Source organism: Microchirus variegatus (genome assembly GCF_963457635.1).
Source record: "Microchirus variegatus genome assembly, chromosome: 23".
Classification (NCBI taxonomy): Eukaryota; Metazoa; Chordata; class Actinopteri; order Pleuronectiformes; family Soleidae; genus Microchirus; species Microchirus variegatus.
The window spans coordinates 15,260,439-15,283,424 of NC_139824.1; the positions used below are offsets into that span (position 1 = coordinate 15,260,439).

Below are 22,986 nucleotides of genomic sequence, written 5' to 3' on the forward strand. Positions count from 1 at the left end.
TCTCAAAATTCTCTTAAAAAACTCTTAAAATACATTGTATTCATTGAAAAAAAGTACCTTTCCTTCAAAAATAAGGACATTTCTAAGTGAACCCAAACTTTTTAAATGGTAGTTTTCTTTTTAAAAATCATTAAAATAAGAGTTTTAATTTCCCTTTGTGTTTGAATGGGCGTTCACCTTATAGCCATTTAATCTCTCTTAATTCACAACTGTCTAATTAACCTCATATGTACACAGCGGCATGTCGCTGTTAGTTTTGGTATGAGCCCAGAAAGTCTTGTGTTGTGTTGCGGGGGCTGTTTCCTATGATAAAGTGTGCGTCGTCGTCGTCGTCGGTCCCTGGTGGGTCCAGTAACGTATGCAAACCTCTCTCCATCACCGCAATAACATATGCAAAACAGTAGCACTGGCCTCCGTCATCCCACCACCCATTAATGCTAAGGTCACCCCCCTCCTTCCTTGTCTCTGGCTCACACACACACACACACTAGCCTGTTTGCTTCTCGGATTGTGTTCGATAACTGTGTGTGTGTGTGTGTGTGTGTGTGTGTGTGTGTGTGTGTGTTCCTTCAGATTGTGGTTTGTAACAGTCTCAGCTTTGTGTTGGCCAAAGGATTATCACAGCTTTGCCACCAACAGCTAAGGCGAGGAGCAGAGCTTAGAGAGACACGGTGTATGTGCTGGGACAAGTGTGGGAAAACACAGTGTGTGTGTGTGTGTGTGTGTGTGTGTGTGTGAGAGAGAGTGTGTGTGAGAGAGAGAGAGGCTACGGATGGCTGATTGTCTGTGTCCGCACGGTGAAGCCCTCAGGACCGTCTCAAACACACACTAAATCATCAGTCCTCTTCCAGGCTCGAGTCCTTTTTTTGTGTCCAACAGTAAAAGTGTAGTATGTGAACAGCTTCAAACAGCAGGTGGTGAATCAGAGACTCCTGATCCCTCCTGTAGACCATCATGAACAGTCTAGATGCACTAATCGTAATTACACCTAATGCACTGTAACAAAGGTGACATAGGATTAAACTGTTAGTGTTATACCACTGTTAATAATGGAAGCATGAGGTGTCGTAAACACAGCAGCAGAGAATACAACAGGAACTGGAACTGTAATTACAGATATGAGGCGACCCTGAGGGTCAGGAAGTCTCCACGAGAAGTCACATGATCATAAATCTGAGCGGTGATGACGATGACTGGAGGTGGGAAAAATTATGCTTTAGGACTTTCGTGTCTGTTTTTGAGCAAATTACTGCATCGTTTTACCTCTTCTGGTCTCTAAAATAAAGAATTTAATGCGATCAGATGAATCCACTGATATTTATGCTGGAGCAAAACCAGACATTAGGCCATTTATTTATTTATTTATTTATTTCAGTAAGGACATTGCACAACCTCCCTCCACTCAAGTGTGTGATGTCGTCCGCTCTAGCGCTGAACCTTCACACGCAATACACACCAATGGTAAATTCTGGAATAGGTTGAATTTTTGAACTGTAACTGTGGAAAAAGACGTTTTGAAGTTTAAGTCGTGGAATATTAGCGTGTGTGAACTTCACTTCATTTGAATGAGGAGCTTTCAAAACAGTTGAAATATTTCTATTGTCTGTCAAATGTATGTAATACTCATAAACCTGGTGTAACGGACCTTTTTCACAGCAGATATTTGTAGGAAAAACACAAGTCGTACTAAATACTTGACACTAAAGTCTGCAGAAGGTGTTTTTTTTATTGGAAAATGTTATTTTTACGACTGCATACACATTTCCTGTATTTTATAGATGTGTTTCAATAAGGTGATGGAGAAATAAGTCGTCTGTCATGGTCAAAGTTATACAGTAAAGTTATTTGTGGATTAGCAGTGGCCTTTTTTCTTCTCCTCAGATTTAAATCTTTAAAACTGATTTTCGGTGCCAATGTTTTGGATATTTTTTGGATATATTTGGTGTTGAATCGATGCTAAACCAGCGAATTCCACCACCAAACACTTTCCCGGACTCCTCCCCAAAGCCCCGAGGAAGAAAGAAAGAGACCAAACTGATTTGATCCTGTTAGCTATTTAGATCCCTGATAGGAAACGCTGGATGAAAACAGAGCGCACAAATCCAGTTAATTAATATTGTGTGAGACGGACAACTCCAGGTTTCCAGACAACTATCACAGGTTGATGGGAGAGTGGGTGGGGATTTCATTTCTTCTTTTTCCTCCCTCCCTCCCTCGCTCTCTCTCTCTCTCTGATGCTTTCTTTCAGTCTGGATCAGAGTATGTGGAGATAACACAAGCCCAAGGTCAGGGAGGAAGAGACAGAGGGGAGACCTACATCCAATTTACATTAGAGATGAATGGGAAGAGGTGCAGGAAGGGTGGAGGGGGCTTGAGACAGGGACTGTGATCTCCTTAGGGCGCACATGTGTGTGTGTTTGTATGTGTGTGTGTGTGTGTGTTTGTGTGTGTGCGTGTGTTTGTGTGTGTGCGTGCTCGCTCGAGGTCTGTGATCTCCTGGCCTTTGTGATGGAGATGGGCCCCGGCCGGTCTGACCCGATAATGACGCGACGCTCTAATAGCATTCATCCTTTCTGCCGCAAAACTGCTCAAGCGGAAAAGAGAGAGGAAGAGAGGAGGAGGAGGAGGAGGGGAGGGGAGGGGAGGGAGGGATAGATGTGGGAGAGGAGGAGGAAGAAGAGGAAGAAGGGGAGAGAGGAGGCGTGGGGGTTAGCGAAGCTATGTTTGAGAAATGACATGGGGCACAAATCATTTGTTATCGTGGAATCAGGGCAGAGAGACTGAGGAGGAGGAGGAGGGGGGGTACCTTAAATGACTGTTACGGCATGTGTGTGTGTGTGTGTGTGTGTGTGTGTGTGTGTTTTAGAGAATAGCATGAAGCCTGTGTGTGTTTGTGACAGTAAATGTGCTCTCTCTCTCTCTCTCTCTCTTTCTCTTTATCAGTGTATATTTGCTGTGGGCACTGGAGCGTGGAAGGCTTCAGAACACTGGCCCAAAGGGGGACGGGACCCTGTGTCTAACACACACACACACACACACACACACACACACACACACACACACACACACAGACGGTTACTTATCATACAGGGTCATTACAGCCCTCTAACTATATCCCTGGTAATCTGGTTTATATCAGCGCCCATATTCACTGTACAATACTTAGCAGCCCATATCAATGCGGTGCAGTGCATGGGAATGGAAGACTAAACCTGTGTTATATTGTATTCTTAATGTTAACTAGGGAGAATTTCTTGTGAATCCTGTTTTTTTTAAATACTCTTTTTTTTCTTTTTTTCCTGTATTAAGACCAAACCAGGCCCTCTTGTGGTGCAGCGAGGAGAGGACAACGGACGATCGCCTGCCTTTTGCTACAACTGCTCCAAAAGAGGACACTTTGGCCATGTGAGTATATCAAAATCAAAATAAAATACCGTCAATGTAGACTTTTATCATACACATGTACGGTCATGTGCTATATCTGTGTGTGTGTGTGATCATCGCAGGCGTGCACACGACCGAGGATGTTCAACGGCGTGTACGCCGCCGTCCCTTTCATCGGCCACTACGACACAGTGAAGGACGTCAACCGCAGAGAACACAGGTTAAAGCAGAAGGTCAAAGGTCAGTGAGAGATGGAAACGGACAGACACAAACGGAATTTCTCAATGCTGTGTTCAACACATGAGCTCACGCTGAGATTATCCAGAGAATCTCTGGAGTTCAGTTCAGTTCAGGATGCAGCTCCTGCTGTGCTGTCACGGCAAGATAAAAATATCAGTGTTGCTGTAATGTGGTGACAAAATCTGTGAGGGACTTTTAAAGCCGTTTTGCTTTCTTGCGTAGAGTCATGAAGATGGATTGCATCTCTTACACAGACGTGAGAGCAGTAGCAACGGACAGCTCACATGAGAAAACGTCACATGAGCAACTCTATCTATCCATCTATCATCTGTTTGCTTAAACTTAGCTAAAATAAGACATTGCTAGCTAAGAGAAGACGTTGCTATCTATCTATATATCATGTGTTTGCTTAACGTTAGCTAAAATAAGACATTGCTAGCAAAGAGGAGACATTGCTATCTATCTATCTATCATCTGTTTGCTTAGAGTAAGCTAAAATAAAACATTGCTAGCTAAGAGAAGACATAGTTATCTATATGTCTATCTATCATCTGTGCTTAAAGTTAGCTATAATAGACATTGCTAGCTTAGAGAAGACATCTATATGTCTATCTATCATCTGTTTGCTTAAAGTTAGCTAAAATAGACATTGCTATCTATCTATCTATCTATCTATCTATCTATCTATCTATCTATCTATCTATCTATCTATCTATCTATCTATCTATCTATCTATCAATGTCTTATTTTAGCTAACTTTAAACAAACAGATGATGGATGGATAGATAGATAGATAGATAGATAGATAGATAGATAGATAGATAGATAGATAGATAGATAGATAGATAGATAGATAGATAGATAGATAGATAGATAGATAGATAGATAGATAGATAGATAGATAGATAGATAGATAGATAGATAGATCTGTCACTATCTGTCACTTAAGTCCTTTGTGCTTATGTTTTTCCCCAGAACTGAAGAATAATGGCTGCTTCTCAAACACCTTCCTGACCCCCGTCACACCAGAACCACCGAAGAAGAAGCAGAAGCTCAACCATCGCAAAAGCAACCACACACCACACCACCAAACCTCTCAGAACCACAAACCCAGTCGCAGCCATATCATTTTTAACGACGATGACTTTACAATACCAGAAACAAACAAGTCCAGCAAGTGCAAACGACAACAACAACAACAAAGTACGAGCAATGTGAAACCATGGAAACCCAAGAGACCGGTGCCCACCTCAAGAGACCCACCAACTAAACTCATTTTGGATGAAGCGGATGACTTTCCCAGAGGGGGAGGCAAAGGGCAAGGCATAATCAGCAAAAAGAAGATGATGAAGAAGAATAAGATGAAAACTAGGGAGGAACCGAAAGGTAGAAAAAGAGACAGAAGACCAGACCAACTCTATGGAGAGAAGAGGAAGAAGAAGAAGAGGACTCGAGGTTCTGACAAAAAACATGCTGAGTCAATGTATCCAACAGATGAAAACCTGTTTCTCATCAAACAGAGGAAACGCAGCAGATAGCGTCTGTATATGCGAGGTGTGGGAGTGGCTGTTAGGACTGCGCTCTCTCTGATCAACACACGACTCTTTTTCACTGTGTCAAAGCAGGACAGGATCACAGTTTCAACTCTGTCTTAAAGCAATGGCCAGCTGTGTCCATGTGGATACCAGCACATTGCCAACGTCCAGTGTGTAGGAATCAATGACTGATTAATGAATCTAATGGTGAGACTCCTGCTCACCCCTCCCTTTCACAAGCATGTCAGAGAAGTGCGGTGGAATAGGTTCCTGGCGGGTGAGGATTCTAGTTTGGCTAAATGCCTGTGGAAGTGGAGAAGTTGTGGCCCTCTCAGACCTGGAGGATGGACGGCGCCTCCCTCTACTGGAGAATGTGTACGTGAACACCAAGGATGGAGCTGCTCCACCACGCCCACCCACCAGCCACCTGCTGACCTTCTGGATGATCCTCAACTCCCTCATAATCTGCTGTTGCTCCCTGATGTAGAAATTGCGATGTCTGACCAGTAACTGAGCTGTGTTTCTGATCACATGACGTTTGTTTACGATTTCTGGTGAATTTGAGATTTGCCTCTGTGATATAATGGTCTGTGCAGAAAAAACTAAAACTAATGAGAGGCTTCACGTTTAACTTTTCTTTTTTGTTCCCATTTTCACTGTGAATGACAGAGGAAGACTGCGTTAAGACTTGTCTTAGGTTAAACACATTTTTTGCACAAAAACAGATTTTGTTCCCCGTCATTTACACCATAATTGCTTCTGGAAAGGATTATTTTAATTAAATGTAATGACATCGACATTAATTTCTGCGCATTTTCTGGAATGTGTATGTTTTCGCCACATGTGATTATTAATAATAATAATAATAATAATAATAATAATAATAATGTGCATGTGTGGGTTTTCGTCAGGTTTCCTCCCACAGTCCAAAAACACGTTCATCCGTCTCATCATTTACCGCCACTGCAGCTCTGACAGGTGTTATTTACCCACCCACAATTTAAAGTCGGTTCATCTTATTTGTTGTGGTTACGTGACAATGGTTAATAATTAAAAAAAAAGGCACGTCAGCACCTAACTTTAATCCTCCCTGTGTCTGACTTAGTCTGAATTAGTTCTGTGATTCTTAAAGAGACATTACAATTAGCTAAGTGCTTATTTTCAGAAAGTTGGTTATGAATATGCAGCCTTTAATCATAATTCCAATAGCATTTTATGTAGTATAATTAGTATAAATGGTACATAATTTGCTTTACTGTTAACTAAAACAGCTTACTCTCAAAGTAGATATGCACTTGAATACTTTCCATGTGTCCAAATAAATATATAAAATATATAGTTTAATAGTATATCTCGCTATGTTCAAAGCCAAAAAGGGTCTTTTATTCTTTGATCTTAGTTTTATCTATAAAGTGAAGAAACAAAGTCATTAGAAGCCGAAAGCTGCATTGTTTTTTCCGGTCCGTGTCTGTCCAGATGTCAGTAAAACGCCTCATTTCACAGTAATTACAACAGTTGCGGCCGTCACCTGAAGGCATCAGCTGTGAAACTCGTGACGCGTCACGTCACCACGCCCCCTTACCAACTAGCCCCGCCCCTTCTTCGGTTTTAACCAATCACCGTCTTGTAAAAAGACGGTGATTGTCAATGTAAAAAAAAAAGAAAAAGGGGGGCGGTGACAAAGCCGCACGCGCACAGCGTCTTCCGGACCCTGTCAGTAAAAAGGTTTCCGGGTCAAAATCTCATCACTTCATCGCCGAGGACTTAATTCTGAACTTCGCCGAGCGAGAAACTTTGAGAATAATGAGCAACGACTCGTCCTCAACCGGCGACTCCGAGCTGGACAAGTGTGTAGCTCAGTGGCTTCAGTATGACAAGGTAAGCTAACGACGGCTAACAGGCTAGCTCAGCGTGTGCTGCTGCTGTTGCTGTTGCTGTCGTCACTGTCACACACGGAGGCTCACAGTCGATATTTATTTATTTAGTATTATTTAACCTTTATTTAACCAGGCGGAGCAGATTAAGATTAGCACATTCTTATTTACATACGGCGGCCTGGCTAAACGGCGGAGCATTTTGAGAGAGAAGACTAATAAATAAGAAACTCATTTAGATTTAAATCAAACTAGACGATGTAGTTATAGTAAATAAATAATATAGATGCATTTAAAATGCACAAACAAGTGTATGAATGTGCGTTTTGAATATATTTTTTTGCAATATGTCTCATGTTAGCAAATAACTAGCGTTTTTAATGATGATTATTAGCCATTTCTCCTCCTCCATTTCAGTCTCATCTCAGACATTCCTTTTTTTTCGTTATTATTATTATAAGTTTGCTAATTAAACCAAAAAAAAGACACATTTACACAATTTGTAAAACCTAAAACGCAGCAATTTACCAAGGGTGCACCTGTGGCACAGATCCGTGCCACGTTAGCACTAAAGGGTTAAGAGACGAGGTCATGTTGGGGAATGAACCCAGATTCATCAGCCTTGAGATAACTGAATTAGTGCTGTTAGTGTAAGTGGGTCCACATGACTCCTGTTCTCTGACAGGCGTGCAGACCCTTATTCTATCTGCTCTGATTCTTCTTCTTTTTGTCATTTCAAGTTCCCCTAAGACAGATGCGACCCCTGACCTTCTTTGACCCTTGTATGTTACCACAAAAATGTGGCAAGATTAGTGGAACCAAGGGTGACAGAGTATTGACGCCTATACAGAAGTATGTTGGTAGGAATGCATTGCAGGGGAGGAACCCTGAAACTGTGTAATGTAATACGTTATGAAGACGAAAGGACAGGCCTATTAGCTCAGCTCGGTAAAGAAAACCTTGGACGATTATTTGACTTAGCGCTGAAACGATCATTTTTTCTTCCCCCTCAGAACCCCAAAACAGCATCTTTGGTGCAGGAGCTGGTGAAGGAGGGAGCAGTGGAGGAGCTGAAGAAATGCTTCTCCTCCAGGATGGAGTTTGGTACGGCAGGTCTGAGAGCAGCCATGGGCCCTGGCACGTCTCGTATGAATGACCTCACCATCATCCAGACCACACAGGTTAGTAATTAAACAACTTCTAGTTTGACAAGGAACTTGCATGGAACGTTAATCACAGTCTTGACGGCATAGTTTTCATACCACCATTGCTCTGGTTTCCTGTCGCTCCTATCGCCGCATATTAACACGCACTTTGTTTTCTCACTCGAAAAGGGTTTCTGTCGCTACCTCGAGGAGAGTTTCGAGAACCTGAAGGAGCGCGGCGTCGTCATCGGTTACGACGCTCGCGCTCACCCGCCCAGCGGCGGCGGCAGCAAGCGCTTTGCCAGCCTGGCTGCAGCGGTTTTCATCAGCCGAGGGGTTCCTGTGCACCTCTTCTCTGACATCACGCCGACGCCGTTTGTGGTAATCTATTGTACTACTAATATGTCCACGTCTCACAAATGAGGATAATAAAACACCTTTCAACCAGGACTACTAAGAAAAAAAGACTACTTTTGCATTTTAAATATATTTTAAGTTCTGGTCTGTTTGTTCTTTGTCATGTTTGTTAAGTTTTTAGGCTGCAGGGGCAAATTCCAGTCTAAAACCGGACTTTCCCTTTTGTGTATTTTACTACACGTTGCATAATTTGCGCATACTGTAAACCTATAGCTATAGGCTGTATGTTGAATGTATTGCAATTGATTATTATGTTAATTTGTCTCCCTGCAGCCTTTTACGGTTTCCTACCTGGGTCTGTGTGCAGGGATCATGGTGACCGCGTCTCACAACCCCAAACAGGACAATGGCTACAAGGTTAAAAAATAATGCACTATTTGTTGGTTACCATTTGTTTGCCCTTTGTCAAGTTTAGTTTAGTTTTTGTTTTGTCTCAGGTTTACTGGGAGAACGGTGCCCAGATCGTGTCTCCCCATGACAAAGGAATCGCCAAGACCATAGAGGAGAACCTGGAGCCTTGGCCCGAGTCCTGGAACGCAGAGGAGGCACTAAAGAGCCCTCTGCTTAAAGACCCGTACCAGGACATTCACGTGCAGTACTTCAAAGCCATCCAGAATCACTGCCACCACAGGTGCTCATAAAGAGTGTTATTATGATGATATCACTTCGAACACCGGTATTGTTGTGGCTAAACAGTGTTTTTGAATATAACAAGGGACATAAACAAGACTTCAGAGGTGAAGATCGTGCACACGTCTGTGCACGGCGTCGGTCACGAGTTCGTCCAGTCGGCGTTCAAAGCCTTCGACCTTCGCCCTCCGTTTGCCGTGGAGGAGCAGAAGGATCCAGATCCTGAATTTCCCACCGTGAAATATCCCAACCCTGAGGAGGGAGAGGGAGTCCTGGTGCGTAGACGTTGTACCGTAGATGCTGTGTTTTGGTCCGCGGGTGTGTGTGACGCGTCCCCGTGCTGTGTGTTTGCAGACGTTGTCGTTCGCACTGGCAGAGAAGGAGGGCGCCACTGTGGTGTTGGCGAACGATCCTGATGCTGATCGACTGGCTATTGCTGAGAAGCAAGAGAGGTGTGTATTTAATATTAGAGCTGAAACAAGTCATCCGTTATTAAATTAATCGGTTTGAAGCTTTTTTTCATTATTTAAAACAAGATTTCTGATTGTTTTAGCTTCTTAAATGTGAATATTTTCTGTTTCTTTGCTCCACATAACAAAGAAATCATTCATGCATGCAACTTCTAAATTGCAGCTTTAAAGCCTTCTCAAAACATATTCACCAGTAACTAAGTGCTTACTGACATGCGTATAAGTTGCATACTAGCCCTTTATTAGTCAACGTTAAGCACGTATTAAACACAGTAAGAAATCATATATCGCAGAACATTACAGGTTGCACCAAAATTGTCCAACGTAGGGTTTCCTATGATCTGCTCTTTGCCTTCTGCTGTAAGAGTCGGTCTCTAGAATACAAAGGGAGTCAAAGACTACTATCGGTTATAAAAGAGTAATTAAGGAAGAGGCTCCAGACGGATTTAATTTAATCATCGGAACCCTGTTAAAGACAAAGGTGATCACATGTTCATTGTAAGAAGAGACTTCAGTCCCAGACCTAGAGATGATGGGACTGATTGAGTCAACCAATCAGCACATGTGGCTGTGCGTACTCAAGGCGTTTGTAATCTTTATAACTACCTTTAAATATAATAAACCTAAGTAAAACCTTCCTGTGTTTTTCTTACAACACCTTATGTTGGAAAAATATTAATTCGTGTCATAATAGAGGTAGAATAAGGTGTTGATGTGTGCTTTTACAACCCCGGGGATCACCGGTGACGCCGCGGCGCGTGTGTATTTCAAATTACCGTAACTCCTCGCTACATCGTGCAATTTAAATCATTCAAACTTCCCCCTGAAAGCTGTGAAACGGGGCTTTCTGATGCTATTACATGTATTACGGTAACGACTGAGTGCCGTGACGGGAGAGGGAGAAAATGAGCAGCAGCTGCAGGCGGTTCAGTCAAACTTTTGGTGCGGATTCTTGGAGTTTAGCAAAGTTTTAGAGGTATATTCTGTGTAAATAAATCGGAATCTTGTAAATAATAGTTTTAGTATTATTTTCACAGCTTTCAGGAACAGTTAATGATGACTAATAAAGGGCTAGTATGCTATTTGTATATGTTAGTCAGCACCTAGTTAATGGTGAAGACATTTTTCTCTAATTTAAAGTGTTACCACCACTTCCAATCCTTTATTAAAATGTAGATTTTTTAATTTATTTTTTTAATGCAAACACGTCATTTTCCTGACATTGTAAATCCCATAACCTCTGCACATGTGCGTCTTCCCCGTGTCAGCGGACAGTGGCGAGTGTTCAGCGGTAACGAGCTGGGAGCGTTGCTCGGTTGGTGGATGTTCCGCTGCTGGAAGCAGCAGAACCCCGACGCCGCGGACGCCGTGAAAAGCCTCTACATGCTGTCGAGCACCGTGTCGTCAAAGATACTGCGCGCCATCGCTCTGAAGGAAGGCTTCCACTTCGAGGTAACGCCTCAATGACATACGCTGCTTTTGTTACTTCAAGATAATACGGAGATAATCTGCTTTTAAAAGGATATCAACACTTACACTTAAATGGAAAGCTTCATCTTTTTTTGGGAACTGTCGCCAAAGTAAACATAATTATGAAATCCCTCTTCTCACCGAAACACTTCCACTGTTTGGACAGGAAACATTAACAGGTTTCAAGTGGATGGGAAACAGAGCCAGAGACCTTTTGGACCAGGGGAAGAGCGTTCTCTTTGCTTTTGAAGAGGCCATCGGTATGTGTATATACACACACACACACACAGATGAAAGTAATTAATGGCTCCTTTGTTGCGTCACATGCCGATAATGATTTCCACGATGTCACAAGCTTTAAATTAAATTTGACCCGTCTAAAGTTATGCGTGTGCTCTGTATTTTACAGCCTCAATAATCAAAGCCAGTGATTTGGATGTGAAAGAATATATTTTGCTACTAAAAACAGTTCAAACCGCTGCTTCAGTGACTTATATACACTAGCGTTCAAAAGTTTGGGCTCACCTTTACAATTTTTGTTGCGTTTTCCATTAAAAGTCAGACTTTTATTCATCAAAAGAGTTGCAAAATGAATAAAAATATATAATAGTGACTTTTATTCCAAATAAAACTGTTTTCAGCTGTGCTAACATCATTTCACAAGGGTTTTTTAATCATCCAATGGCCTTCTAACACGATTAGCAAACACAATGTACCATTAGAACACTGTAAATGGGCCTCTATACACCTATGTACATATTCCATTAAAAAACAGATGTATGTATAGAGTGTATTTATGATTAATTTTATGTTATATTCATTGGAAAAAAGTGACATTTCTAAGTGAGCTCAAACTTTTGAACGGTACTGTGTTTTCTAACTCCGTTGTACGGTCTGGATTATCGTTTAAAGGAAAACATGAATCATTAAAACACATTAAACTTGTGTCAACTCTGGGTCTTGGTCTGAGTCAAATGTCTAACTGGGTTAAAGGTCATTCGGGGTTAATATAACACACACACTCGCACACATCAGTTAATTTATAGCATTTCCACATGACATGATTATGTTCCTGTAATTGGAATCACTTGCCCTTGCACGTGACTGCAGCAGCTGGAGGTTGACATACAGATGGAGGCGTGAAAATGTGTGTGTGTGTGTGTGTTGCAGGGTACATGTGTAGTCCCTCCGTGTTGGACAAGGATGGAGTGAGTGCCGCAGCCATAGCAGGAGAGATGGTTTCCTACCTGGCCACCAAGAACACCAGCCTCTCTCAAAAGCTCACTTCAGTCTTTGAACAGTAAGACACATTTAAGCTATCTATCTATCTATCTATCTATCAATGTCTTATTTTAGCTAACTTTAAACAAACAGATGATGGATGGATAGATAGATAGATAGATAGATAGATAGATAGATAGATAGATAGATAGATAGATAGATAGATAGATAGATAGATAGATAGATAGATAGATAGATAGATAGATAGATAGATAGATAGATAGATAGATAGATAGATAGATAGATAGATCTGTCACTATCTGTCACTTAAGTCCTTTGTGCTTATGTTTTTCCCCAGAACTGAAGAATAATGGCTGCTTCTCAAACACCTTCCTGACCCCCGTCACACCAGAACCACCGAAGAAGAAGCAGAAGCTCAACCATCGCAAAAGCAACCACACACCACACCACCAAACCTCTCAGAACCACAAACCCAGTCGCAGCCATATCATTTTTAACGACGATGACTTTACAATACCAGAAACAAACAAGTCCAGCAAGTGCAAACGACAACAACAACAACAAAGTACGAGCAATGTGAAACCATGGAAACCCAAGAGACCGGTGCCCACCTCAAGAGACCCACCAACTAAACTCATTTTGGATGAAGCGGATGACTTTCCCAGAGGGGGAGGCAAAGGGCAAGGCATAATCAGCAAAAAGAAGATGATGAAGAAGAATAAGATGAAAACTAGGGAGGAACCGAAAGGTAGAAAAAGAGACAGAAGACCAGACCAACTCTATGGAGAGAAGAGGAAGAAGAAGAAGAGGACTCGAGGTTCTGACAAAAAACATGCTGAGTCAATGTATCCAACAGATGAAAACCTGTTTCTCATCAAACAGAGGAAACGCAGCAGATAGCGTCTGTATATGCGAGGTGTGGGAGTGGCTGTTAGGACTGCGCTCTCTCTGATCAACACACGACTCTTTTTCACTGTGTCAAAGCAGGACAGGATCACAGTTTCAACTCTGTCTTAAAGCAATGGCCAGCTGTGTCCATGTGGATACCAGCACATTGCCAACGTCCAGTGTGTAGGAATCAATGACTGATTAATGAATCTAATGGTGAGACTCCTGCTCACCCCTCCCTTTCACAAGCATGTCAGAGAAGTGCGGTGGAATAGGTTCCTGGCGGGTGAGGATTCTAGTTTGGCTAAATGCCTGTGGAAGTGGAGAAGTTGTGGCCCTCTCAGACCTGGAGGATGGACGGCGCCTCCCTCTACTGGAGAATGTGTACGTGAACACCAAGGATGGAGCTGCTCCACCACGCCCACCCACCAGCCACCTGCTGACCTTCTGGATGATCCTCAACTCCCTCATAATCTGCTGTTGCTCCCTGATGTAGAAATTGCGATGTCTGACCAGTAACTGAGCTGTGTTTCTGATCACATGACGTTTGTTTACGATTTCTGGTGAATTTGAGATTTGCCTCTGTGATATAATGGTCTGTGCAGAAAAAACTAAAACTAATGAGAGGCTTCACGTTTAACTTTTCTTTTTTGTTCCCATTTTCACTGTGAATGACAGAGGAAGACTGCGTTAAGACTTGTCTTAGGTTAAACACATTTTTTGCACAAAAACAGATTTATATATAATAATAATAATAATGTGCATGTGTGGGTTTTCGTCAGGTTTCCTCCCACAGTCCAAAAACACGTTCATCCGTCTCATCATTTACCGCCACTGCAGCTCTGACAGGTGTTATTTACCCACCCACAATTTAAAGTCGGTTCATCTTATTTGTTGTGGTTACGTGACAATGGTTAATAATTAAAAAAAAAGGCACGTCAGCACCTAACTTTAATCCTCCCTGTGTCTGACTTAGTCTGAATTAGTTCTGTGATTCTTAAAGAGACATTACAATTAGCTAAGTGCTTATTTTCAGAAAGTTGGTTATGAATATGCAGCCTTTAATCATAATTCCAATAGCATTTTATGTAGTATAATTAGTATAAATGGTACATAATTTGCTTTACTGTTAACTAAAACAGCTTACTCTCAAAGTAGATATGCACTTGAATACTTTCCATGTGTCCAAATAAATATATAAAATATATAGTTTAATAGTATATCTCGCTATGTTCAAAGCCAAAAAGGGTCTTTTATTCTTTGATCTTAGTTTTATCTATAAAGTGAAGAAACAAAGTCATTAGAAGCCGAAAGCTGCATTGTTTTTTCCGGTCCGTGTCTGTCCAGATGTCAGTAAAACGCCTCATTTCACAGTAATTACAACAGTTGCGGCCGTCACCTGAAGGCATCAGCTGTGAAACTCGTGACGCGTCACGTCACCACGCCCCCTTACCAACTAGCCCCGCCCCTTCTTCGGTTTTAACCAATCACCGTCTTGTAAAAAGACGGTGATTGTCAATGTAAAAAAAAAAGAAAAAGGGGGGCGGTGACAAAGCCGCACGCGCACAGCGTCTTCCGGACCCTGTCAGTAAAAAGGTTTCCGGGTCAAAATCTCATCACTTCATCGCCGAGGACTTAATTCTGAACTTCGCCGAGCGAGAAACTTTGAGAATAATGAGCAACGACTCGTCCTCAACCGGCGACTCCGAGCTGGACAAGTGTGTAGCTCAGTGGCTTCAGTATGACAAGGTAAGCTAACGACGGCTAACAGGCTAGCTCAGCGTGTGCTGCTGCTGTTGCTGTTGCTGTCGTCACTGTCACACACGGAGGCTCACAGTCGATATTTATTTATTTAGTATTATTTAACCTTTATTTAACCAGGCGGAGCAGATTAAGATTAGCACATTCTTATTTACATACGGCGGCCTGGCTAAACGGCGGAGCATTTTGAGAGAGAAGACTAATAAATAAGAAACTCATTTAGATTTAAATCAAACTAGACGATGTAGTTATAGTAAATAAATAATATAGATGCATTTAAAATGCACAAACAAGTGTATGAATGTGCGTTTTGAATATATTTTTTTGCAATATGTCTCATGTTAGCAAATAACTAGCGTTTTTAATGATGATTATTAGCCATTTCTCCTCCTCCATTTCAGTCTCATCTCAGACATTCCTTTTTTTTCGTTATTATTATTATAAGTTTGCTAATTAAACCAAAAAAAAGACACATTTACACAATTTGTAAAACCTAAAACGCAGCAATTTACCAAGGGTGCACCTGTGGCACAGATCCGTGCCACGTTAGCACTAAAGGGTTAAGAGACGAGGTCATGTTGGGGAATGAACCCAGATTCATCAGCCTTGAGATAACTGAATTAGTGCTGTTAGTGTAAGTGGGTCCACATGACTCCTGTTCTCTGACAGGCGTGCAGACCCTTATTCTATCTGCTCTGATTCTTCTTCTTTTTGTCATTTCAAGTTCCCCTAAGACAGATGCGACCCCTGACCTTCTTTGACCCTTGTATGTTACCACAAAAATGTGGCAAGATTAGTGGAACCAAGGGTGACAGAGTATTGACGCCTATACAGAAGTATGTTGGTAGGAATGCATTGCAGGGGAGGAACCCTGAAACTGTGTAATGTAATACGTTATGAAGACGAAAGGACAGGCCTATTAGCTCAGCTCGGTAAAGAAAACCTTGGACGATTATTTGACTTAGCGCTGAAACGATCATTTTTTCTTCCCCCTCAGAACCCCAAAACAGCATCTTTGGTGCAGGAGCTGGTGAAGGAGGGAGCAGTGGAGGAGCTGAAGAAATGCTTCTCCTCCAGGATGGAGTTTGGTACGGCAGGTCTGAGAGCAGCCATGGGCCCTGGCACGTCTCGTATGAATGACCTCACCATCATCCAGACCACACAGGTTAGTAATTAAACAACTTCTAGTTTGACAAGGAACTTGCATGGAACGTTAATCACAGTCTTGACGGCATAGTTTTCATACCACCATTGCTCTGGTTTCCTGTCGCTCCTATCGCCGCATATTAACACGCACTTTGTTTTCTCACTCGAAAAGGGTTTCTGTCGCTACCTCGAGGAGAGTTTCGAGAACCTGAAGGAGCGCGGCGTCGTCATCGGTTACGACGCTCGCGCTCACCCGCCCAGCGGCGGCGGCAGCAAGCGCTTTGCCAGCCTGGCTGCAGCGGTTTTCATCAGCCGAGGGGTTCCTGTGCACCTCTTCTCTGACATCACGCCGACGCCGTTTGTGGTAATCTATTGTACTACTAATATGTCCACGTCTCACAAATGAGGATAATAAAACACCTTTCAACCAGGACTACTAAGAAAAAAAGACTACTTTTGCATTTTAAATATATTTTAAGTTCTGGTCTGTTTGTTCTTTGTCATGTTTGTTAAGTTTTTAGGCTGCAGGGGCAAATTCCAGTCTAAAACCGGACTTTCCCTTTTGTGTATTTTACTACACGTTGCATAATTTGCGCATACTGTAAACCTATAGCTATAGGCTGTATGTTGAATGTATTGCAATTGATTATTATGTTAATTTGTCTCCCTGCAGCCTTTTACGGTTTCCTACCTGGGTCTGTGTGCAGGGATCATGGTGACCGCGTCTCACAACCCCAAACAGGACAATGGCTACAAGGTTAAAAAATAATGCACTATTTGTTGGTTACCATTTGTTTGCCCTTTGTCAAGTTTAGTTTAGTTTTTGTTTTGTCTCAGGTTTACTGGGAGAACGGTGCCCAGATCGTGTCTCCCCATGACAAAGGAATCGCCAAGACCATAGAGGAGAACCTGGAGCCTTGGCCCGAGTCCTGGAACGCAGAGGAGGCACTAAAGAGCCCTCTGCTTAAAGACCCGTACCAGGACATTCACGTGCAGTACTTCAAAGCCATCCAGAATCACTGCCACCACAGGTGCTCATAAAGAGTGTTATTATGATGATATCACTTCGAACACCGGTATTGTTGTGGCTAAACAGTGTTTTTGAATATAACAAGGGACATAAACAAGACTTCAGAGGTGAAGATCGTGCACACGTCTGTGCACGGCGTCGGTCACGAGTTCGTCCAGTCGGCGTTCAAAGCCTTCGACCTTCGCCCTCCGTTTGCCGTGGAGGAGCAGAAGGATCCAGATCCTGAATTTCCCACCGTGAAATATCCCAACCCTGAGGAGGGAGAGGGAGTCCTGGTGCGTAGACGTTGTACCGTAGATGCTGTGTTTTGGTCCGCGGGTGTGTGTGACGCGTCCCCGTGCTGTGTGTTTGCAGACGTTGTCGTTCGCACTGGCAGAGAAGGAGGGCGCCACTGTGGTGTTGGCGAACGATCCTGATGCTGATCGACTGGCTATTGCTGAGAAGCAAGAGAGGTGTGTATTTAATATTAGAGCTGAAACAAGTCATCCGTTATTAAATTAATCGGTTTGAAGCTTTTTTTCATTATTTAAAACAAGATTTCTGATTGTTTTAGCTTCTTAAATGTGAATATTTTCTGTTTCTTTGCTCCACATAACAAAGAAATCATTCATGCATGCAACTTCTAAATTGCAGCTTTAAAGCCTTCTCAAAACATATTCACCAGTAACTAAGTGCTTACTGACATGCGTATAAGTTGCATACTAGCCCTTTATTAGTCAACGTTAAGCACGTATTAAACACAGTAAGAAATCATATATCGCAGAACATTACAGGTTGCACCAAAATTGTCCAACGTAGGGTTTCCTATGATCTGCTCTTTGCCTTCTGCTGTAAGAGTCGGTCTCTAGAATACAAAGGGAGTCAAAGACTACTATCGGTTATAAAAGAGTAATTAAGGAAGAGGCTCCAGACGGATTTAATTTAATCATCGGAACCCTGTTAAAGACAAAGGTGATCACATGTTCATTGTAAGAAGAGACTTCAGTCCCAGACCTAGAGATGATGGGACTGATTGAGTCAACCAATCAGCACATGTGGCTGTGCGTACTCAAGGCGTTTGTAATCTTTATAACTACCTTTAAATATAATAAACCTAAGTAAAACCTTCCTGTGTTTTTCTTACAACACCTTATGTTGGAAAAATATTAATTCGTGTCATAATAGAGGTAGAATAAGGTGTTGATGTGTGCTTTTACAACCCCGGGGATCACCGGTGACGCCGCGGCGCGTGTGTATTTCAAATTACCGTAACTCCTCGCTACATCGTGCAATTTAAATCATTCAAACTTCCCCCTGAAAGCTGTGAAACGGGGCTTTCTGATGCTATTACATGTATTACGGTAACGACTGAGTGCCGTGACGGGAGAGGGAGAAAATGAGCAGCAGCTGCAGGCGGTTCAGTCAAACTTTTGGTGCGGATTCTTGGAGTTTAGCAAAGTTTTAGAGGTATATTCTGTGTAAATAAATCGGAATCTTGTAAATAATAGTTTTAGTATTATTTTCACAGCTTTCAGGAACAGTTAATGATGACTAATAAAGGGCTAGTATGCTATTTGTATATGTTAGTCAGCACCTAGTTAATGGTGAAGACATTTTTCTCTAATTTAAAGTGTTACCACCACTTCCAATCCTTTATTAAAATGTAGATTTTTTAATTTATTTTTTTAATGCAAACACGTCATTTTCCTGACATTGTAAATCCCATAACCTCTGCACATGTGCGTCTTCCCCGTGTCAGCGGACAGTGGCGAGTGTTCAGCGGTAACGAGCTGGGAGCGTTGCTCGGTTGGTGGATGTTCCGCTGCTGGAAGCAGCAGAACCCCGACGCCGCGGACGCCGTGAAAAGCCTCTACATGCTGTCGAGCACCGTGTCGTCAAAGATACTGCGCGCCATCGCTCTGAAGGAAGGCTTCCACTTCGAGGTAACGCCTCAATGACATACGCTGCTTTTGTTACTTCAAGATAATACGGAGATAATCTGCTTTTAAAAGGATATCAACACTTACACTTAAATGGAAAGCTTCATCTTTTTTTGGGAACTGTCGCCAAAGTAAACATAATTATGAAATCCCTCTTCTCACCGAAACACTTCCACTGTTTGGACAGGAAACATTAACAGGTTTCAAGTGGATGGGAAACAGAGCCAGAGACCTTTTGGACCAGGGGAAGAGCGTTCTCTTTGCTTTTGAAGAGGCCATCGGTATGTGTATATACACACACACACACACAGATGAAAGTAATTAATGGCTCCTTTGTTGCGTCACATGCCGATAATGATTTCCACGATGTCACAAGCTTTAAATTAAATTTGACCCGTCTAAAGTTATGCGTGTGCTCTGTATTTTACAGCCTCAATAATCAAAGCCAGTGATTTGGATGTGAAAGAATATATTTTGCTACTAAAAACAGTTCAAACCGCTGCTTCAGTGACTTATATACACTAGCGTTCAAAAGTTTGGGCTCACCTTTACAATTTTTGTTGCGTTTTCCATTAAAAGTCAGACTTTTATTCATCAAAAGAGTTGCAAAATGAATAAAAATATATAATAGTGACTTTTATTCCAAATAAAACTGTTTTCAGCTGTGCTAACATCATTTCACAAGGGTTTTTTAATCATCCAATGGCCTTCTAACACGATTAGCAAACACAATGTACCATTAGAACACTGTAAATGGGCCTCTATACACCTATGTACATATTCCATTAAAAAACAGATGTATGTATAGAGTGTATTTATGATTAATTTTATGTTATATTCATTGGAAAAAAGTGACATTTCTAAGTGAGCTCAAACTTTTGAACGGTACTGTGTTTTCTAACTCCGTTGTACGGTCTGGATTATCGTTTAAAGGAAAACATGAATCATTAAAACACATTAAACTTGTGTCAACTCTGGGTCTTGGTCTGAGTCAAATGTCTAACTGGGTTAAAGGTCATTCGGGGTTAATATAACACACACACTCGCACACATCAGTTAATTTATAGCATTTCCACATGACATGATTATGTTCCTGTAATTGGAATCACTTGCCCTTGCACGTGACTGCAGCAGCTGGAGGTTGACATACAGATGGAGGCGTGAAAATGTGTGTGTGTGTGTGTGTTGCAGGGTACATGTGTAGTCCCTCCGTGTTGGACAAGGATGGAGTGAGTGCCGCAGCCATAGCAGGAGAGATGGTTTCCTACCTGGCCACCAAGAACACCAGCCTCTCTCAAAAGCTCACTTCAGTCTTTGAACAGTAAGACACATTTAAGCCACAACAACAAACTTATTATTATTAATAAAATATTTACCCCTGAAAATCTAATTTTTCTAATCTTCTGGTTGTCAGGTACGGCTACCACATTAGTAAGAACTCCTACTTCATCTGCCATGACCAGGAAGTGATTCGCAGCTTGTTCGAGCGCCTGCGCAGCCACGGTGGCCAGAAGGACTCGTATCCTAGCGAATGTGGACGCTTCGCCATTTCTGCCGTCAGAGACCTGACCACCGGCTACGACAGCAACCAAGCTGATAAGAAAGCTGTAAGAGACACAAACTCACACACGTACACTACCGTCACTTAGAAATGTCCTTATTTTTAAAGGAAAAGCACTTTTTTTCTAGCTGCAAACGTCTGGTTTTTAATGGAATATGTACATAGGTGTATAGAGGCCCATTTCCAGTCTTCTAATGCTACATTGTGTTTTCTAACGCCGTTAGAAGACTATTGGATGATTAGAAAACCCTTGTGCAATGATGTTAGCACAGCTGAAAACAGTTTTGCTGGTTCTTTGACCAAAGCAAAGTCATTATTTCTAATCTTGTCAATGTCTTGACTATATTTTCTATTAATTTTGCAGCTCTTTTGATGAATAAAAGTGTGACTTTTAATGGAAAACACAACAAAAATTGTATAGGTGAGCCCAAACTTTTGAACCGTAGTGTATATTTACTAGAGCACCCAGATTTCTGACATTTTCTATTTTTCCTCACGATTTAAAAGATTACGTGTACCCATTCTCTTGTATTTCTTATCCATAAAACATGGAGCACACATCCATTCCTTGCATTTATAGAGGCATAGATGTCGTCTGCCATTCAGTACGGTCATTAAAGGCGCCATATGTAAGAATGTGGCCAAAAACGGTTACTACATTGAAATTCAAAACACCGAGGTCTTTTAGGTTTCGTTTTCCTGACGTAACTGGCAACCTGTGGTTGCTCGGCAGCTGAGACTCTACTGACTGCAATGATTGGTAGACGGCGGTAGGTGGCGCCACATGCCAAAACATGATTTGCAGTCTGCAAAAAAACATGTTGATGCAAATATTTTGTCTGTACTGTTGTTGTTGGTGAGTTCAGTTTGTTATATGAACATTATTCCTGAGTCTCTGTGACATATTAGGAGGATTTTATGGCCAGTTGCTTTAGATTTATTACATAATGCACCTTTAAAATCTAACTCTAAGGAAATTACGACATTGTTGCTGCAATATTGGTCAAAAATAAGTTAAAAATACAAACAAACATTAGCTCAAAAATGTGGATATGAAATGTTGTTCATGTGCCGCTCCTCAGGTCCTCCCCACCTCCAGTTCCAGTCAGATGATCACCTTCACCTTCTCTAACGGGGGCGTGGCCACCATGAGGACCAGTGGCACGGAGCCGAAAATCAAATACTACACCGAGCTCTGTGCTGCTCCTGGTAACAGGTAGGTCACTGTAGAGAGTGTGTCGAGCTTCATTATCAGTTATTTTAAGCCAAAACCAGAACATATTTCATTTACTTTTATAAAAGCAGCAGATTCTCCTATTGGAACAGCATTAAAATGGAAACTTTTACTTCGACACAGTCGTCTCTTACATATTTTTGTCTCCCAACAGCGACGTCACGCATCTGAAGAAGGAGCTGGACGACCTGGTCGACGCCATCGTCGAACACTTCTTTGAGCCGCAGAAAAACAAGTTGCAGCCTAAGCCTCAGTAGCAGCATTTCGCGGGAAAATCTTGAAAAATCAAGACTGGTTTGAACCTGACTTAACATTTCACACAACGTCTTAATTTCTCCACATGGTGTTCTTGACTTTACTACTTTAGAACGGCATTAATGACACTTTTACACAACACATGTTACAGTGAAGGGTCCAGTTTCATTGTCAGTATACATCACTACTACCATTCCTGAAGGTCACTGTATATTTATGTGCCATTCCACTTTTTAACGCTACCATCCAATGTATATGAGACATTGAAAACAGCTGTTGAATTGAACACTGATAATGTAATATCTAATTTAATGCAAGAGTATAACAGAGAGAGAGAATATTTAACGTTTTTAAATTAAATCCTGCCCTTGTGAACTTGGCAGTGTGTTGCACACGGGTGAGAATTGTGTCATACATTGCAACGAGTGAAGTTTATTTGTGTGAAATCCTCGAATTAAAAATGAACTTTTCTTCATGTCAGAAAGTGCTGTTCACCAAATAAAAGATTTTGAAAGGTCCTTCAGCAGCCGAGCAGCCATTTTGGACAAATACAGGTGCTGATAATGACATTAATTAGTCTTCCACTCCAGGTCTACCAATGTTAAAGTCATGTTATTGGTTTTACTTCAATCACCACACTTGAAAATGCAGTTTATTTTATTTTGTAAAGCCTTTAGGATCTAATGGTGGTGCTCTTTTTTTATATTTGGATGCTTTCTTGGGTATAAGAGTTAATCCCACATGAGTAACAAGCTTCCTGGCTAAATAAAATGAGGGGTGCAAAT

General features: G+C 41.8%; 3 protein-coding genes across 3 annotated transcripts in view; all 3 read left to right on the forward strand.

Moving 5' to 3' along the window:
- The window catches only part of zcchc7 (zinc finger, CCHC domain containing 7), a 40,805-nt gene extending 35,022 nt beyond the window's left edge, over positions 1-5,783 (forward strand). Inside the window, exons 8-10 of the mRNA XM_083909746.1 lie at positions 3,310-3,405; positions 3,507-3,624; positions 4,600-5,783. Of these exons, the coding sequence (XP_083765872.1) occupies positions 3,310-3,405; positions 3,507-3,624; positions 4,600-5,162 (777 nt within the window). The 3' untranslated portion in view covers positions 5,163-5,783. The remainder of the gene's footprint in view (positions 1-3,309; positions 3,406-3,506; positions 3,625-4,599) is intronic.
- A 1,117-nt stretch (positions 5,784-6,900) lies between these two features.
- LOC310944041 (phosphopentomutase-like) lies at positions 6,901-12,879 on the forward strand. The gene is made up of 11 exons (XM_083909747.1): positions 6,901-7,037; positions 8,047-8,214; positions 8,368-8,559; positions 8,869-8,952; positions 9,033-9,226; positions 9,311-9,500; positions 9,580-9,677; positions 10,964-11,147; positions 11,332-11,425; positions 12,336-12,465; positions 12,745-12,879. The coding sequence occupies exons 1-11, from the start codon at positions 6,963-6,965 to the stop codon at positions 12,755-12,757; spliced, it is 1,422 nt and encodes a 473-aa protein (XP_083765873.1). The 5' UTR covers positions 6,901-6,962; the 3' UTR covers positions 12,758-12,879.
- A 2,028-nt stretch (positions 12,880-14,907) lies between these two features.
- On the forward strand, positions 14,908-22,644 carry LOC310943506 (phosphopentomutase-like). The gene is made up of 13 exons (XM_083909099.1): positions 14,908-15,044; positions 16,054-16,221; positions 16,375-16,566; positions 16,876-16,959; positions 17,040-17,233; positions 17,318-17,507; positions 17,587-17,684; positions 18,971-19,154; positions 19,339-19,432; positions 20,343-20,472; positions 20,566-20,758; positions 21,795-21,928; positions 22,101-22,644. The coding sequence occupies exons 1-13, from the start codon at positions 14,970-14,972 to the stop codon at positions 22,201-22,203; spliced, it is 1,839 nt and encodes a 612-aa protein (XP_083765225.1). The 5' UTR covers positions 14,908-14,969; the 3' UTR covers positions 22,204-22,644.
- The last annotated feature ends 342 nt before the right edge of the window (positions 22,645-22,986 follow it).

Excerpts from the sequence above, each read along its gene's own strand:
- LOC310943506 (XM_083909099.1), top strand. The coding sequence starts at position 14,970 with ATGAGCAACGACTCGTCCTCAACCGGCGACTCCGAGCTGGACAAGTGT. Across the intron at positions 16,222-16,374 it reads CCATCATCCAGACCACACAG|GGTTTCTGTCGCTACCTCGA; the intron begins GTTAGTAATTAA and ends TCACTCGAAAAG. Across the intron at positions 17,508-17,586 it reads AGGAGGGAGAGGGAGTCCTG|ACGTTGTCGTTCGCACTGGC; the intron begins GTGCGTAGACGT and ends GTGTGTTTGCAG.
- LOC310944041 (XM_083909747.1), top strand. The coding sequence starts at position 6,963 with ATGAGCAACGACTCGTCCTCAACCGGCGACTCCGAGCTGGACAAGTGT. Across the intron at positions 8,953-9,032 it reads AACAGGACAATGGCTACAAG|GTTTACTGGGAGAACGGTGC; the intron begins GTTAAAAAATAA and ends GTTTTGTCTCAG. Across the intron at positions 11,426-12,335 it reads TGCTTTTGAAGAGGCCATCG|GGTACATGTGTAGTCCCTCC; the intron begins GTATGTGTATAT and ends TGTGTGTTGCAG.